The 14,839-nt window shown below is 36.1% G+C and overlaps 1 protein-coding gene across 1 annotated transcript in view; it reads left to right on the top strand.

Moving 5' to 3' along the window:
* The window catches only part of ETFA (electron transfer flavoprotein subunit alpha), a 77,558-nt gene that overhangs the window by 12,962 nt on the left and 49,757 nt on the right, over window positions 1–14,839 (top strand). The window contains exons 3-9 of the mRNA XM_069560133.1: window positions 1,856–1,937; window positions 3,032–3,114; window positions 6,223–6,322; window positions 7,784–7,894; window positions 8,540–8,641; window positions 9,818–9,886; window positions 13,406–13,488. Of these exons, the coding sequence (XP_069416234.1) occupies window positions 1,856–1,937; window positions 3,032–3,114; window positions 6,223–6,322; window positions 7,784–7,894; window positions 8,540–8,641; window positions 9,818–9,886; window positions 13,406–13,488 (630 nt within the window). The remainder of the gene's footprint in view (window positions 1–1,855; window positions 1,938–3,031; window positions 3,115–6,222; window positions 6,323–7,783; window positions 7,895–8,539; window positions 8,642–9,817; window positions 9,887–13,405; window positions 13,489–14,839) is intronic.

Here is a 14,839-nt window from a genome sequence, read left to right as displayed (position 1 = left end):
TGGAGTAGGTTGCCATTTCCTTCTCCAATGCATGAAAGTGAAAAGTAAAAGTGAAGTCGCTCAGTCGTGTCCGACTCTTAGTGACTCCATGGATTGCAGCCTACCAGGCTCCTCCGTCCATAGGATTTTCCAGGCAAGAGTACTGGAGTGGGGTGCCATTGCCTTCTCTGGAATATACTTGCTAATTGCTTTTAATTCCTGAAAGTGGTAAATCTGGAAAAAGTATCATGGGTGTTAATTTTTACTTGGTGTGAGAATTCAAATGCAAGGACTTTCCCAAAACTACAGCTGGTACTAGAAGATGTTCTTTGTTTGGTTGTTGACATAAGACAATGACAGCTTTGTGAACTAACCCCCTGAAAAGGAACTCTAATGATGTTTGCAGAGTCTGTACCTTGGACTTTAGTGTAGTTGAAATTGTGCTGTCATTAAGCTTACACACCTTGAGCCACCAGTTGCCTCTCTCACCATACAGGATCTGCCAGTTTTGTAGTTGGGAGCTTGGACCTCAGGGGAAAAAACCCAGAAGAGAGCTTGTTACTTTTTAGGCAATTTAATTTATTTTTTATTACATGGCATTGATGCAGAGCATGTGATATAACGCAGGTTCAGTTAGTGTTGTTTTGGCCAATTTCTTACATGAAATTGGTATCTTAAAATAATGTATTCAACCAGGTGTATGCTTATGTGGATTTCTTTACCTAAATCCTGCCAACAACTGTTGACTTTTGCATAGTTATAAAAGATAGCTAAGCTATCTTTTTGGTTGCCCTACTTTCAGATATACAAGTTCTGGATTTGATTTTTTTTACTGTGATTTTAATTAGTCTAATATAACTTGGAAGATATATCATAGACAGCAAGTAACTTTTCTGTGTAGTGCCTGAAATAAGAGATGGATTTGATAGTACAATATCCCCTGCCAGTGAATACTTGATTCAGAAGAGTTGCTTTTGCACCGCCTTTTTTCTTGAGTGAATATTGTTGGAGCCTTGCCCTCCTTTGAGGGAGGGCAGAAGGCATGGCCTTTTATGCTTACTCATCAGTGAATCAGCAAGAGGTAAAGAAGAAGATGGTAGACCAGACTATGACTGCCATGTTTCTGCTACAACAGAAACCGGCTGTGCTTAGAGATTTAAAAGAAGGAATTCTAATGGCTTTCTGTATACAGAAAATCTGACTGGTCAAAGAGCTTTCCCAGAACCCCATCCTGATTCTAAACAAGAGAAAAGAGGAATTAAGATAGAAAATATTTTGCTTCATTGTAGATAAATCCATGGGGATGGGCAGGAACTCAGGGATTGACAGTGGACTGTTTTCTCTATAGTTTTCTAAGGCTCTCTATGGTTTTCTCTATGGCCCAGAATCACTGATTTTAATATCAGCAGAAATCATTATTTTCAGATAAAGTGCAGTGGCTTGCATACCAGACTGGTTAAGTCTTGCTCTTTAGTTCTCGGAACCTTAAGTCTGAGATGTTTGAAAGGTATTGGCTGTGTCATTATTATGAGCGAAAGAACCTAACCGTTTCTAAAATGATGGACTTATATTTGTATTGAGCAAAAGGGAAGAGCACGATATATAATTACATTTGAGTGGAGAGCTAAGTTGATTTTGGTTTATCAATTTGTACTTTTTTCAAGGCAAGAATTTTTGCTTAGGGTCAGTAGACCGTAAGATTAATTGGCTTAAGATTTTCTTTGTTAAATAATTTTCTTTTATTCCTGAGAAGCCCTTTTTCTCATAAGAACAGTTTTTACAGTGGCCACTAAGATTTTATAGTCTGTTGAATCTGTAATGGTGGCTCTATTAGTATTTTTCTGTTAGATGGATAATTAAAAACTTTTATTCATAGGTGGCACAAGATCTCTGCAAAGTAGCAGGTGTAGCGAAAGTTCTGGTGGCTCAGCATGACGCGTACAAAGGCCTCCTTCCAGGTGAGCTTTTCCAGTGGAAAAAATTAATGCCTAAATTATGCTTGAAAACTGAATATGTGGAGAAGGAAATGGCAACCCATTCCAGTATCCTTGCCTGGAAAATCCCATGGATAGAGGAGTCTGGTGGGCTACAGTCCTTGGGGTTGTAAAGAATCGGACATAACTGAGTATCTGAGCGTGTTAGGTGAGGACCCCTAAACTTCCCTCTCTCGTTACTGGGTGGGTGTTCACCTGTTTCTGCACATTTCAGCATGAACCTGGCACAAGAGAGATTGCTTCAGACTGAGAGTGCCCGTCTGCTCCCCTGCAGGTGTGTGGGAGCCTGGGGCTTCTTGGGGGGGACGTGATGCTCTTGGTTATGGGAGTTGGGCTCCTTTGGTGCTGCCTTGAGCCAAGGATGGTTAGGGAGGGGAAGTACAGCATCAAATTAAGGGTGCAGTGGCTGGCTAATAGCTTTCTTATAGATCAGTAATCAATTAGAATTAAAAACCGAGAAACAAAAAGAAAAAATAATAATAACATTAAAAACCCAGTACCATTTACATTAGCACCAAGAAAGAAGAAGAAAGGAAACAAAATATTTAGGTATAAATCTAACAAAATATGTACAAGATCTCTGAGGGAAAACTGCAAAGCTCTAGGTCTGCACATACAATGGAACATTATTTAGCCTTAAAAAAAAATTCTGAAACATGCTACAGTGTAAGTGAATCTTGAAGACACTAAGCTACATGTAATAATCCAGGGGCAAAGAACAAAAAAATGCTGTAGGATTCCATGTATATGAGATACCAAGAGTAGTCAGATTCACAGAGACAGAAGGTAGAATGGTTATTGCCAAGGATGCGAGGGAGGGAATGGAAAGTTACTGTCTAATGGGTTGTGAGTTCAGTTCGAGAAGTTGAAATTCTGGACATGAATGGTGGTGTTGGGACAACGTGCATGTCTGTAATGCTACTGAACTGTATATTTTAAAACATCAAATTTCATCTTATATATATTTTCTCACAATAAAAACAAAAGGACCCCCCAAAAAACCCAACTGAATATGAAAATATTATGAAATGTGTTTATCAAATGTGTTTAATTCTCAGAGGAACTGACACCGTTGATTTTGGCAACTCAGAAGCAGTTTAATCACACACACATCTGTGCTGGAGCATCTGCCTTTGGAAAGGTGAGAAGATTGAGAATGTGGAATCTGATGTCGCTAGTTGGAAGGGTTAGATTTCATGGTGCTGAAAATGTACAACAGACTTTGTTTAGATAGCTAATTCTGGCTTTCAGAATTAATGTAATGGTTTTGATAAAATTTATTCTTTCAAGATTTTGATATAATTTCTGTTAAAATGCTATCTCCAGGCTTTCAGCTATGGTCATAGAGACAACTTTGTTCTTTTGAGACTTTGTCATAATTTTTTATAATGCTACTTCCAGGTTTTCAGATTTTGTCATGGGGAAAGCTCTATTTTTAAACGTATTTTTCTTAAATAACAATGTGGAACTGTCTCATTGTCTGAACGCCATTTGAATTAGTAACCCATTATAAGAAATGGGTTTGCTTTGGTGACTGGTGGATATTTAGAAAGGCCAAGTTTATCTGTTTGAGAGATTTGGAAAGGGCTGTGTAGTAGTTGAAGACATCCTTAGGGTAGAGAGAAGTGTAGTCTGATCACATGCATTGTGATATGTCTGAATGGGCTATGAGATGGGTAGTGGCCTGCATGAGTTATTTACCTTCCTGAAATTCGTTTTCTGATATGTAATATGATGCAGTTTGGCCAGGTGATGTCTACAGTCTACCAGTTAGAACTATTCAAAAATGGAATGGGTTTTCTCTGTAACAGTTTTCACTTTCCTTGGAAATGGTTACGTCAGAGGCTTGCCATCCAGCTACTATATTTTGGGATGTTGCAGGTCAGCATTGACTAAAAGATCGCTGGGGACCATTTCATCTATGAGGGTTTTGTTTCTGTGTTAGATGATTCAAACAATTTCGTGAGTCTTGAGTTTCTGTGATGACATTTCACCTAAAAAATTGTTAAACCAAGAAAGGGTGTTTGTTGTAGCTGATTCCCTAGATTTTAATACTCTGGCTTTGATTGCTTTATGGGTGTTTTGAGAACAAAGGTCACATAACAGTATTATAGCTGGTGCTGCAGCTTCTGAATGGATTTGGGACAAGGAAGAGTCCATCAGGTGAAGCTAAACAATTTGCTCTATAGTAGTTCTTCACCGATTGTCTTTTTAAGATACCCCAGCTTTATACTGGTAATCTAGAGTTTTAAAACTGTCATCTTTTTGTGCATCAAAAGAACACTGTTAGTTATTACCTCTCCTTCCGTGAAACCACGTGGTGTAGCCTGTTAGATAGTGTCGAGAGGTATCTGTTTCCCATCCATCCTTTCAGGACATTGAGACATGTGCCTTGAAGTGCTGTGGTCAGTTTTGTTTTCAAGATGTGCTAGAGTGAAATAAGAGTGTAAGTACAAAAAGTATTAAATTTCAAGGAATTAAAAAAAAAAACTCTAAAGCTTTAGAAAGAAGTACAGTCTGAATATCATAAAATTTGTGTGAGAATCTGCTCAGCCAGGTAATAATATTCCAGTCGTATTTCCTAAACAGTTAAAGAAGGTGCCTCCAGGAAAGAGTTACTTACTGAAGCAGGCTTTAAATGCTGACAAATTTGGTTTGTTTTAAAAGCAGGTATCTTCTAAACCTCTTATTTACCAAGTTAGAACTATGTTTAATGGCATTTTAATTATTTTCCCAAGCCCTTTATTTCCTATAAAATCTTAATTTTTTTTCTGATTGTGGATTTATAAACTATGGTACTTTTCAGTAGCTCTGTTATTATGGTTGAAAGGAAATTGCTATATAATATAGGTAACAATAGACTGAATATTAGAAAATCTTCAGTGTTGGAGGATGTAGCAGGAGGAAATTTGACTCCAGCTTTCAATACTTGTTGGCATCAATTTATATAGAACTGCTTATTAGATACAGGGTAGAGAGATGAGAAGTGGAGACACACAGCCTCTGCTCTCGGTGCTTATAAACTTAATTGAAGGTTATATAATATGTCTATTAAAACTTTTAAAACAAAATACATGTTAGTGCCAATAATTGTACATGCATGTGAGAGGATGCGGAATAAAGGAGTGATTAGAGGATGGTCCTGAGAGAATTCTTAGAGGAACAGAGAGGATTTGGGGATGGAATGAGGAGAGGAATTTGAGTGCTGTTACAATGAAAGTTCACCTGCTGGAGTTGGTTTCATGTACTGAGTTTAGGAGATGCCATAGAGTAAGCTCTGTGTAGAAAGCAGTGGGGAATTTACCCTTTCTATTTGTGTGATAAAAGCAACACTTCACTTTTTAAATCACACTTAGATGATGTCATCATCTAAGAGAACCTTTGCATCTAGAAAGTATGCATATTCATTCTTCACTAACTGATTCTGTTTTAGAGCCCAAGAAATTTAGAATAAAAGCACAGAGATTCTCTTCCTCTTACTGTGAGGTGAAGTAACTAAGCCCTGGGGTTATTGAGGCTTGCCCAGTGATCCCTGCTAGTTACTACAGCAAAGTTACTACATGTATCTATTCCAGAGATTTATATGCATATACAGAAAAAGCATATACGTGTGTGTGTGTGTATATATATATATATATATATATATATAGAGAGAGAGAGAGAGAGAGAGAGAGAGGCTGTGCTTTACTTTTCTCATTTTTTAAATTATATGGATTTACTATAATTTGCAAACCTATGCCCTATTGATGGACACTTTGGTTAGTTTTTATTTTTTTAAATGTGACATCACTTTTTAAAAAGGTGAACATGTCTGATTGGGAATTTTTTCTTTCATGTACATTAAGTAAACATATAAGGATGTTCTTTTTTAGTATTTGAGAATTTTACTGCTCTAATTATTTTTCTATCTTATCTAAATTCAGTAATCTATAACTGTCACACTTTGTAAATGATGATCATTAAAGCAAATATCATATCTCATAATTCAACGTACTGAGTTAAGGTAGTTTATTGCTATAAACTCATAAAACTCTTAATGTAGTTAGAGTAGTGATCGACTCGTACTTATGTTCAAAGACTATCCAAAAAGTTGTGCTTAAAGTTGTCATGTGTCTAAAGATGCATGTGAAATATAAAATATTCAAAATAAAGTTTCTATAGAATTTGCTTTTAGAGAATGTTATTGCTAATATTTTATAGCCATCCATCAGCATGTATGCATGTAACTCACTACTTATTTTGCTTTTAGAACCTTTTGCCCAGAATAGCAGCCAAACTTGATGTTGCCCCTATTTCTGACATCATTGCAATCAAATCACCTGACACATTTGTGAGAACCATTTATGCAGGTGAGTACCCAAGGAAAACAGTTAATCAGTATGTTAAATTTTTGAAAATTCTAAAAGCAGAAATTAATCTTGAAGATAAGATTTTGAAGCATGGATCATCCTAAAGCTTCCTGAAGAAAATCTTAAGTGTTAGATCTATCTTAGTGTTAGAATTGCTGCTGCACTGTGATATGACATTATCTCTGATAGATTTAAAACACACTTTTTTCCTTCCTGGTCATTCCATGTACAGAGTGAGATTCTTCCAGTGATCAATAAAAATTAGGTTTCTTTTTAGTATATTTTGTAAGTGGCTCTTGGAAAAGAAAACTTTATTTAAAAAAAAAATTTCAGTCTTCTTTGCTGCTTCTATTTCATTTCTATATGCATTAAGAAATTCAGTGAAGTAAGCCAGAAAGAAAAACACCAATACAGTATACTAACGCATATATATGGAATTTAGAAAGATGGTAATGATAACCCTGTATGCGAGACAGCAAAAGAGACACAGATATATAGAACAGTGTTTTGGACTCTGTGGGAGAGGGAGAGGGTGGGATGATTTGGGAGAATGGCATTGAAACATGTATAATATCATATATGAAATGAGTCACCAGCCCAAGTTCAATGCATGATACTGGATGCTTGGGGCTGGTGCACTGGGACGACCCAGAGGGATGGTACGGGGAGGGAGGAGGGAGGGGGGTTCAGGATGGGGAACACATGTATACCTGTGGTGGATTCATGTTGATGTATGGCAAAACCAATACAATATTGTAAAGTAATTAACCTCCAATTAAAATTTAAAAAATAAAAAGAAATTCAGTTCAGTGTCTTTTTAGTCAATTGATCTTTTGCTAAGCACACTGGTCTGTTGTGGGGCTGGAGAAGGCAATGAACTCTTTGATCTTTCTGACTGAACTCAAACCTCTCATCTTTAGTAGTGTTTAAAGGGAAGTATTTGGTTATAGTTTAGGTCACTCTTAATGTAATTGCTAATCCATAAGAAATGTCTCAAATCCTTTAAAAATCTGGGTGCACACACTTCCCGTCCTTTATGCCTCTACCGTGTTTTCACTTATTTTCTTCCCTTAGCAGGCATAGTAGCTTTGTCTTTATTAAGTTATTGCAGCTCATGTTGTTAAGTTACTGATCATGTTGTTTTGGAGAAGAAAGCTTTTGTTTATATTCCTTTTAGGAAGAATGTACCTGATTAATGTGACAGCCTTTTCCAGTTTGTTTCTTCCATGCAGGTCAGCACTTGTTCTATTTTTAAAGACATCCAAAGTTACATAGAGTGCCACTGATACGTTTCTTCAGTGTTACAGTCCTTTTCCTATATTTAGCAAAGGTAGACAAAACCTAACTGGTCTACGGTTATTTTTTCCTTATCTTTGTGAAGTAAATTCTGAACTCAAAGGAATACTTGAGGGATTTTTTTTGCCTTTCATGGTTGTTTTTAAAAATAAACGTGTATTTCAGGAAATGCTATATGTACAGTGAAGTGTGATGAGAAAGTGAAGGTATTTTCTGTCCGAGGAACGTCTTTTGAAGCTGCAGCAACAAGTGGAGGTAGTGCCAGTTCAGAAAAGGGTGAGTGTTCATATGTATTTGTTTTAGTTTCTTATTTTTGGTTCAGACATTATATTAGAATAAGAGATTGCTTCTAGTTAAATCTCTAATGCAGGGTGTTTGAGAGCTCCATCTAAATAAATGATATTCCCAAGTTTATCCAAAAGTAAGAAATATTTATATTATTTTTTTGTACTGTGATTGTTAGTTTGGTATATATCAAAGGGGTAGAGGTGGGGTGCATTAAGATTAATTTGTTATATTGATGTAAGGATTTTTTACTCTCCTCTCATTTATTATAAAAGAGCTTCAATATAATGGAAGACTGTAATAATAGTAAACTTATGGAAGGTGTTAATACTTTAATATATATAGTATCTTATTAAACCCCATAAAGAAAGGGTTATTCAGTCTTACAGGTAGACTCAGAGAATTAAATGACTTCTCAAAAGTCATATAGCTAATAACGGTGAAGGCTGGAATCCAGTCCCTTTACGTCTTTCCAAAAATCAGAGAGAATGAAATTAGTAGCAAAAAATAAGAAATCACACTAACAAAATTAAATTTCCTGTGGTTAATTCTTTGTGTATTTCTCTTAAAAAATTATTTTCACTATAGTACTTGAACTCATACTGTTTGTTTTGTTATATGTATCAATATACACAGCATCAAGCACTTCCCCAGTGGGAATATCAGAATGGCTTGACCAGAAACTAACAAAAAGCGATCGACCAGAGCTCACAGGTGCCAAAGTGGTGGTGTCTGGTGGTAAGTCGAATATTGTAATTTTAAAAAATGATGTAAACTTAAAATACTTTGCTTTTATTAATACTTAATTTTAATGGAGCACAGGTGTTTTTTCAAATGTAAGAACTAAGTTGTGAGTATTAGTCCCATTTTACCTATTAGGAAAATGAAATCTTTAGTTTAATAGTTTGGATTTCTGTTGCAAATCTGTTTTATTGGCACCAGGGGGAGCATGGTACAAATCTCAACTCCGTAGCTTTGCAACTTGGTATCTTTGTCATTTTGACTGATTCCTGTGTTATTCTGAAGAGTATGGTTAACTTCTGAAGCAAAGAAAGGATTGGTTGGAATCTCAAGGCTGTGTTGTGTGACCCTGTGCTCTATTTTAAAAGTCTTGCAGCGCAGTCCAAGTCTCTATGGATAATTCTTTCGAAGTTTTTTTCACATTTAATATGAAAACTGTTAATATTGCATAGGACTTGCTTCTTTTTGTATATCATGCTTCTTATTTAAAAACAAAACAAACAAAAAACCCCAATAAACAAAAAGACCCATATTTCATAGCCTGCTGACTTTTTAAAACGGTGACTGCTATGATTGAAAAATCTTTCCAAACTAAACATCAAATGAAATAATTAAGCTTCCAAACAACCTCTTATTTCAAGTGGCATTGAGAGGAAATAATTTATATTTCAGAAAGGCATATCTGACTAGTTTATTCACTTATTTTTTTCAATAAATTTTTGAAAGGTATATGTTAGGTATATGTTCTCTGCCAGGCTCATTGCAAAGTGCTGGAGAAATAGAGGAAAAAACGGATTATTCTTGCTCTTAAGGAGTTTAAAGACTAGTGGAATGTCTTCTTTCAGTTGTTCAGTTAAGTATTGCTAAATATAGCAGTGACCAAGATAGGTATGAATCTTGTATTTAAAGAGTTTTTGTTCTAGTGGGGAAGACTGATTTTAAAGACTAATTATACTAGTAGTTAACCAGTTAGTTAATTACAGAATTACAGTAGTGTTGAATGCTTTATTGGAAAAGTGCAAGGGTATCATTGGAGAACTTAGGAAAGGCTTTATAGAGAGGATGGCAGTTGTATAATGTGAAGATTCACTCATGCATATGAAGTTCAAAATTTTTACAGAATGGAGTTTTTATTTGGTTAATTCTTTTTTTTTTTAAATCTTCTTAAATGAGGTCGGGGTCTGAAGAGTGGAGAGAACTTTAAGTTGTTGTATGATCTGGCAGACCAACTACATGCTGCAGGTAAGTTTATATTCCTTACCAGAAAAACATTCCCGTTTCATTGGAAGTATTTTTTCTTCATTATTTCATTTGTATGTAAGTCACTCAAAGCTGCAGATTCTTTGCTTTCTCTGGTTTTCAACTTTTCTGTCTGAAACAGTTTTTCTTAATCTCCATGTAAATGGTGTAGCCTTCAGTGAGGAAAGATTATCCTTGTTCTTTATTATTTATATGATACTCTTACCATTTGCCAAATTTTAGTAGTTTTTTACATTATAAAACAATTAAATGTCCACTTCATTGCCTACTTCAGATTCAGGAATGCCCTTGTTTTTCTCTTTATTGCTGGTCCAACGTAAATGTCTCATACAAATAGAAATTAACATTTAAAAAATTTATAGGGAAGATAGATCTTGTTATTATATTAAGAATGGAATGATGGTTTTTGAAAACAATTAGAACATTAAAAATATTTTAGTTTTTAATTGTACAGCTATTAATGAGTGTATTTTTAATGTCTAGTTTGTTCTCCCCCTTTTGAGAGTTTCGTGTATAACTTTCTGGCTTTTATGCTTTATATTACCTAATATATGTACCCATAGAAATAGTTATGGCTTTGTCTGAATAAAGATGTTATCTTGACTCTTTATAATCAGATGATGGTATTTGACTGAGGATATTTCATTTATTCATTCACTGAATAAATATTTATTGAGTGTCTGCTCTATGGCAGGCACTATTTAAGGAGCTAGGCAAAAAACGATGAATAAAATGAGCAAAATGATTCAAAGTTCTAGAGGCCAGAAGCACGTTGAAATCAAGGTGTTGGCAGAGCCACACTCCTACTGGGGAGTGAATACATTTCCAGTTACCAGAGGCTGCCTTGGCATTCCTGGGCTTGCAGCCACGTCACTCCAGGTTCTGCCACTGTCTTCGTATCACCTTCTCCTGTTTATCTGTATCATGTCTCCCTCTACATCCCTCTTAACAGGGATATATGTGATGACATTTAAAAATCACCTAGATAATCCAGGATAAGTGCCTTCTCCCAAGATCCTTAACTTTATATCATATCTGCTGCCACACAGGTAATATTCACAAGTTCTGGGAACTGGAAAGTGAATATATCTTTGGAGGGGCCATTTTGCTGCTTACCACAGACAGTAAACATAGTAAATTAGTAAATAATAAAATAGTATGTTAGGGGCTTCCCAGGTGACTCAGTGGTAGAAGAGTCCTTCTGCCAATGCAGAAGATGTAGGTTTGATCCCTGGGTCGGCAAGATCCCCTGAGGGAGGTAATGGCAACCCACTCCAGTATTCTTGCCTGGAGAATCCCATGGACAGAGGAGCCTGGCAGGCTACAGTCCATGGGATCGCAAAAAGAGTCAGACGTGACTTAGTGACTAAACAACAATGAATGCACTGGGAAACCAAAAAATAATCCACATAACTTGCTTTATTGTGGTGGTTTGAAACTGAACCACCAGTATCTCTGAGGTATGCCTGTACACAGAAGGGTGTGTGTCGGTTATATGCAAATACTGTTCCATTTTATATGAGGGATTTGAGCATCCTTGGATTTTGGTGTCCTTGGAAGGGTTCTGAAACTAATCCCTTGTGGATACCAAGGAATGATACTAAGTTTTGAGATGTCTAATTACAGACACCCTAATAGAGTTGTCAGTTAAGCAGTTGGTATAGGAATGTGGAGTTTGAAAGTTTGGACTGGAGATAGAAATTTGGGAATCAATTGCAAATTTAGATGGTATTTGAAACTGTGAGACTGGATGAATTTACCAAGAGTGTAGATGTAAAAGAAGTCCTAGGACTAAGCCCTAGATGCTGCAAGATTAAGAGGTAGGGGAGAAGAGGAGAATGAAGATCAAAGACAAATGGAAAAGTAAGGCAGGAAAACCAGGATGGAGAGTGTGATGTTCTGGAATCTAAGTGAAGTGGCTCAGTAAGGGAAAGCATGATCACCTGTGTCAAATGCTGCCCATGGGTCAGGGAAGATGAGGACTGAAAAAGTGCCTCATTGATCAGCCACGTAAAGGTCATTAGTGACTTTGAGCAGTTTTAGTCATGGTGGTAGTGGGGGCAAAAACCTGATTGGAGTGTTTAAAAGTAGTTACATGGTTGTATTCACTTCATGATCAGCCCTCGAAGCTGGTCATGAGCTGAGTTCATTTGTGACTTGTGTGCTTTTCTTGTATGTGTGTCATATTTTAATTAAAAAGTTTTTAAAGTAGAATGGGAGGCCTGGCAATGGAGACAGTGAATGCAAATGACTCTTTAGAGGCTTCTAACCATATGGTAGAGCAGAGAAATAGACAGTAGCTAGAGGGGAAACAGGACCAACAGAGGAACTTTTTAAAGATTAGAAGATAATAGCATGCTTTATATGCCGATGGGAATGCTCCAGGTAAGAGGGAAAGGTTAATTATACATGAGAGGAGAGTTGTTGGAGTGATGTTCTTGAGTCGGTGGGAGAGAATATGAACACAGCTGCAAATGGATGGGTGAACGTGTTAGTTGGAGCAGGTTTCAGTTTTTTAGTGAAATTGGAAGCCGAATGTTAAAAGAATATTGAAAGTTTGAAGAGAGAGGAAAGATACAAAATCACAATGTAGGACAGTCTGAGAGAAGTAAAGCCTATTTATTTAAAGTACAAAATAGTTAACATGGCTGAATATTGGCGTTTTTCTCCAGTCATGTTGAACAGGACAGGTATGTAAAGGGGAGAAAGATTGCTTAGTCAGTAACCAGAGATGGAGGTTTTCCACCATCTGGAAATAAGATAATATAAGAGGAGGGCAAGGAAATTGAAGGCATATGCAAAGGAGTGCGTAGAGTCATTGATAATAGAAACTGAACTGGGTAAAGAAAGAAGGGAGAACATAAGGGGAGAGAGGGTCAGTGGAAAGAATTATAGACCTCAGTGGGGTCAGAGGGTAGTTGGAGTAAGGGACTAAAAGGGGTCAGCTGGAATGGGGAAGTCACAGAGAGATTTTGGAAATCGAGGTTGTTGATGATATTGGCAGTGGACAGACTGAGGATATGACCACGGGTGTGGCTGAGGTAGCGTGAAGGGTAAGATGACTGAAGAATTGCTCAAAGAACTGAGGAGCCAGGATGTCAAAGTCTTCAAGAATTAAGATAAGACTAGTATTGGAGAGAGTAACGAAGACCCAGAAGCTAAAAATCCTAGAGAAATGAAGGGAATTGACCTGCTGGTTAATAGATGACACAAGCAATATACGAGTGACATTATCCGATGACACGAGATTCAAAACTGAAGGCTTTTAAGGAGAAAGGAGGGAAACCTTTTTGAGAGTGGCAGTGAGGGCCTGGAGTACCACCTTGAGGCCCCAGTGGTATGAGGATGGTGGCAGACAAAGCAGCATCTGCTGGAGAGGATTGGAGAGGGTAAAAAAAAGAAGTCTTTCTTTTAAAAAGTTTTTTAAAAACCGTTATCAGTGAATGTCCCCAACAGATTGAATAATAGAGCTTTAAGAAATGGCAACTATTTTTTTCTCAGTTGGTGCTTCTCGTGCTGCTGTTGATGCTGGCTTTGTTCCCAACGACTTGCAAGTTGGACAGACAGGAAAAATAGTGGCACCAGTAAGTATTGCAGTAAAATATGCCGTGCAAAATTCTGTGGGGATAAGAACTATATATATCTGTGGAACAGTCATCTCAGTGAAGTGATGACCTCTTCAGTATACCTAAGCAGTTACCCTTTATCCTGGTGAATGTGTCCTCACAGGCCTATGGATTTCTTGGCCTCAGTAAAAAGTATAGCAGGTCTTAAATCCAGCAGTGTTTTTCAAAGTTTTTAAAGCGGTAGAATACTTTGTCAAATTTATGTCACAACACTAAATATGAAATTGAGAGAAGCGTCATTTTATTATATAGATTTTGTAAGTTCATCTTAGCATTTATTTACCATAGTGCCTATGTATTATAAAATCTGTACATAAAACTGGTGAATCTCTATTAATGAACACAGACTTTCAAAATCAGGAGCTGTGAATTGACAGCTGTAGTCTGACATCTTCCTGAACACCTAGTTTATTTCTGTATTATGTCTAGTTGCATGAAATTCAGTAAATTCTGTAAATTCAGGAATTCTGATTCCATTCTGATCCATATTAGATTATTCTTCAATTAAAACTATTCAAAACTTAGGAATATATTGGTTTCAAAGTTGAATTACTAACAATATCAAATGATTGTTCACGTTTCTTAGATGATACAAGTTTTCAGTGGGTAGAATTCTTAGCCAGCTTAAATCTTTATTGTGTGGAGGAAAATGAGTTTTTAAATATATTTCAAAATGTACTTTTAATGTATTTCAAAATAAGATATTAAGTCATAGCTATTAAAAAATCTCATATCTCATCAGATGTTCATTTAAAATTTCAAAATAATAAAAAAATTTAAGTCTTGTCTTTGAAGTTTGTTTTGAAGAGAGTTCAATCTTTTGCCCATTTTAAAATTGGGTTCTTTGTCTTTTTATTGCTTCTTCATTCATTTTCTTTTGAAGAGCAGGAAGTTTTATTTTTATAAGATCTAATTATTGATGGTTGTTAATGCTTTTTGTGTTATTCAGCTTATTTGAACTCAGATAAGATCTCAGAATCTAAAATGTGTACTAAAACTGTAAACAAAGTTAGAAAAACCATGTGACCTGTTTGCTTGTGATTCCGCATTTGTCAGGCTGTGAGAACATTTATTGAGCAGGTAAATTCGAACCTTCCCTTACATTTAATGAGGAATGGCAAATAGGTATTTTTTGGAAATCTTGTTTGTCCTAGTGTACATGAATAAACATCTTTAGATTTGAATTTATTTACCAAAGATGAAGCCCATACCCTTTCTATTTTTTTTTTTTTTTTTTTTTAGATATATATGGCTTTTATTATATTGAGGTAGGTTACCACTATGCTTTCTGGAGAGTTTTTTTTTTTTC

Source organism: Ovis canadensis, chromosome 18, assembly GCF_042477335.2.
Source record: "Ovis canadensis isolate MfBH-ARS-UI-01 breed Bighorn chromosome 18, ARS-UI_OviCan_v2, whole genome shotgun sequence".
In the NCBI taxonomy this organism is placed as follows: Eukaryota; Metazoa; Chordata; class Mammalia; order Artiodactyla; family Bovidae; genus Ovis; species Ovis canadensis.
This window is presented reverse-complemented; position numbering and strand designations above follow the sequence as displayed.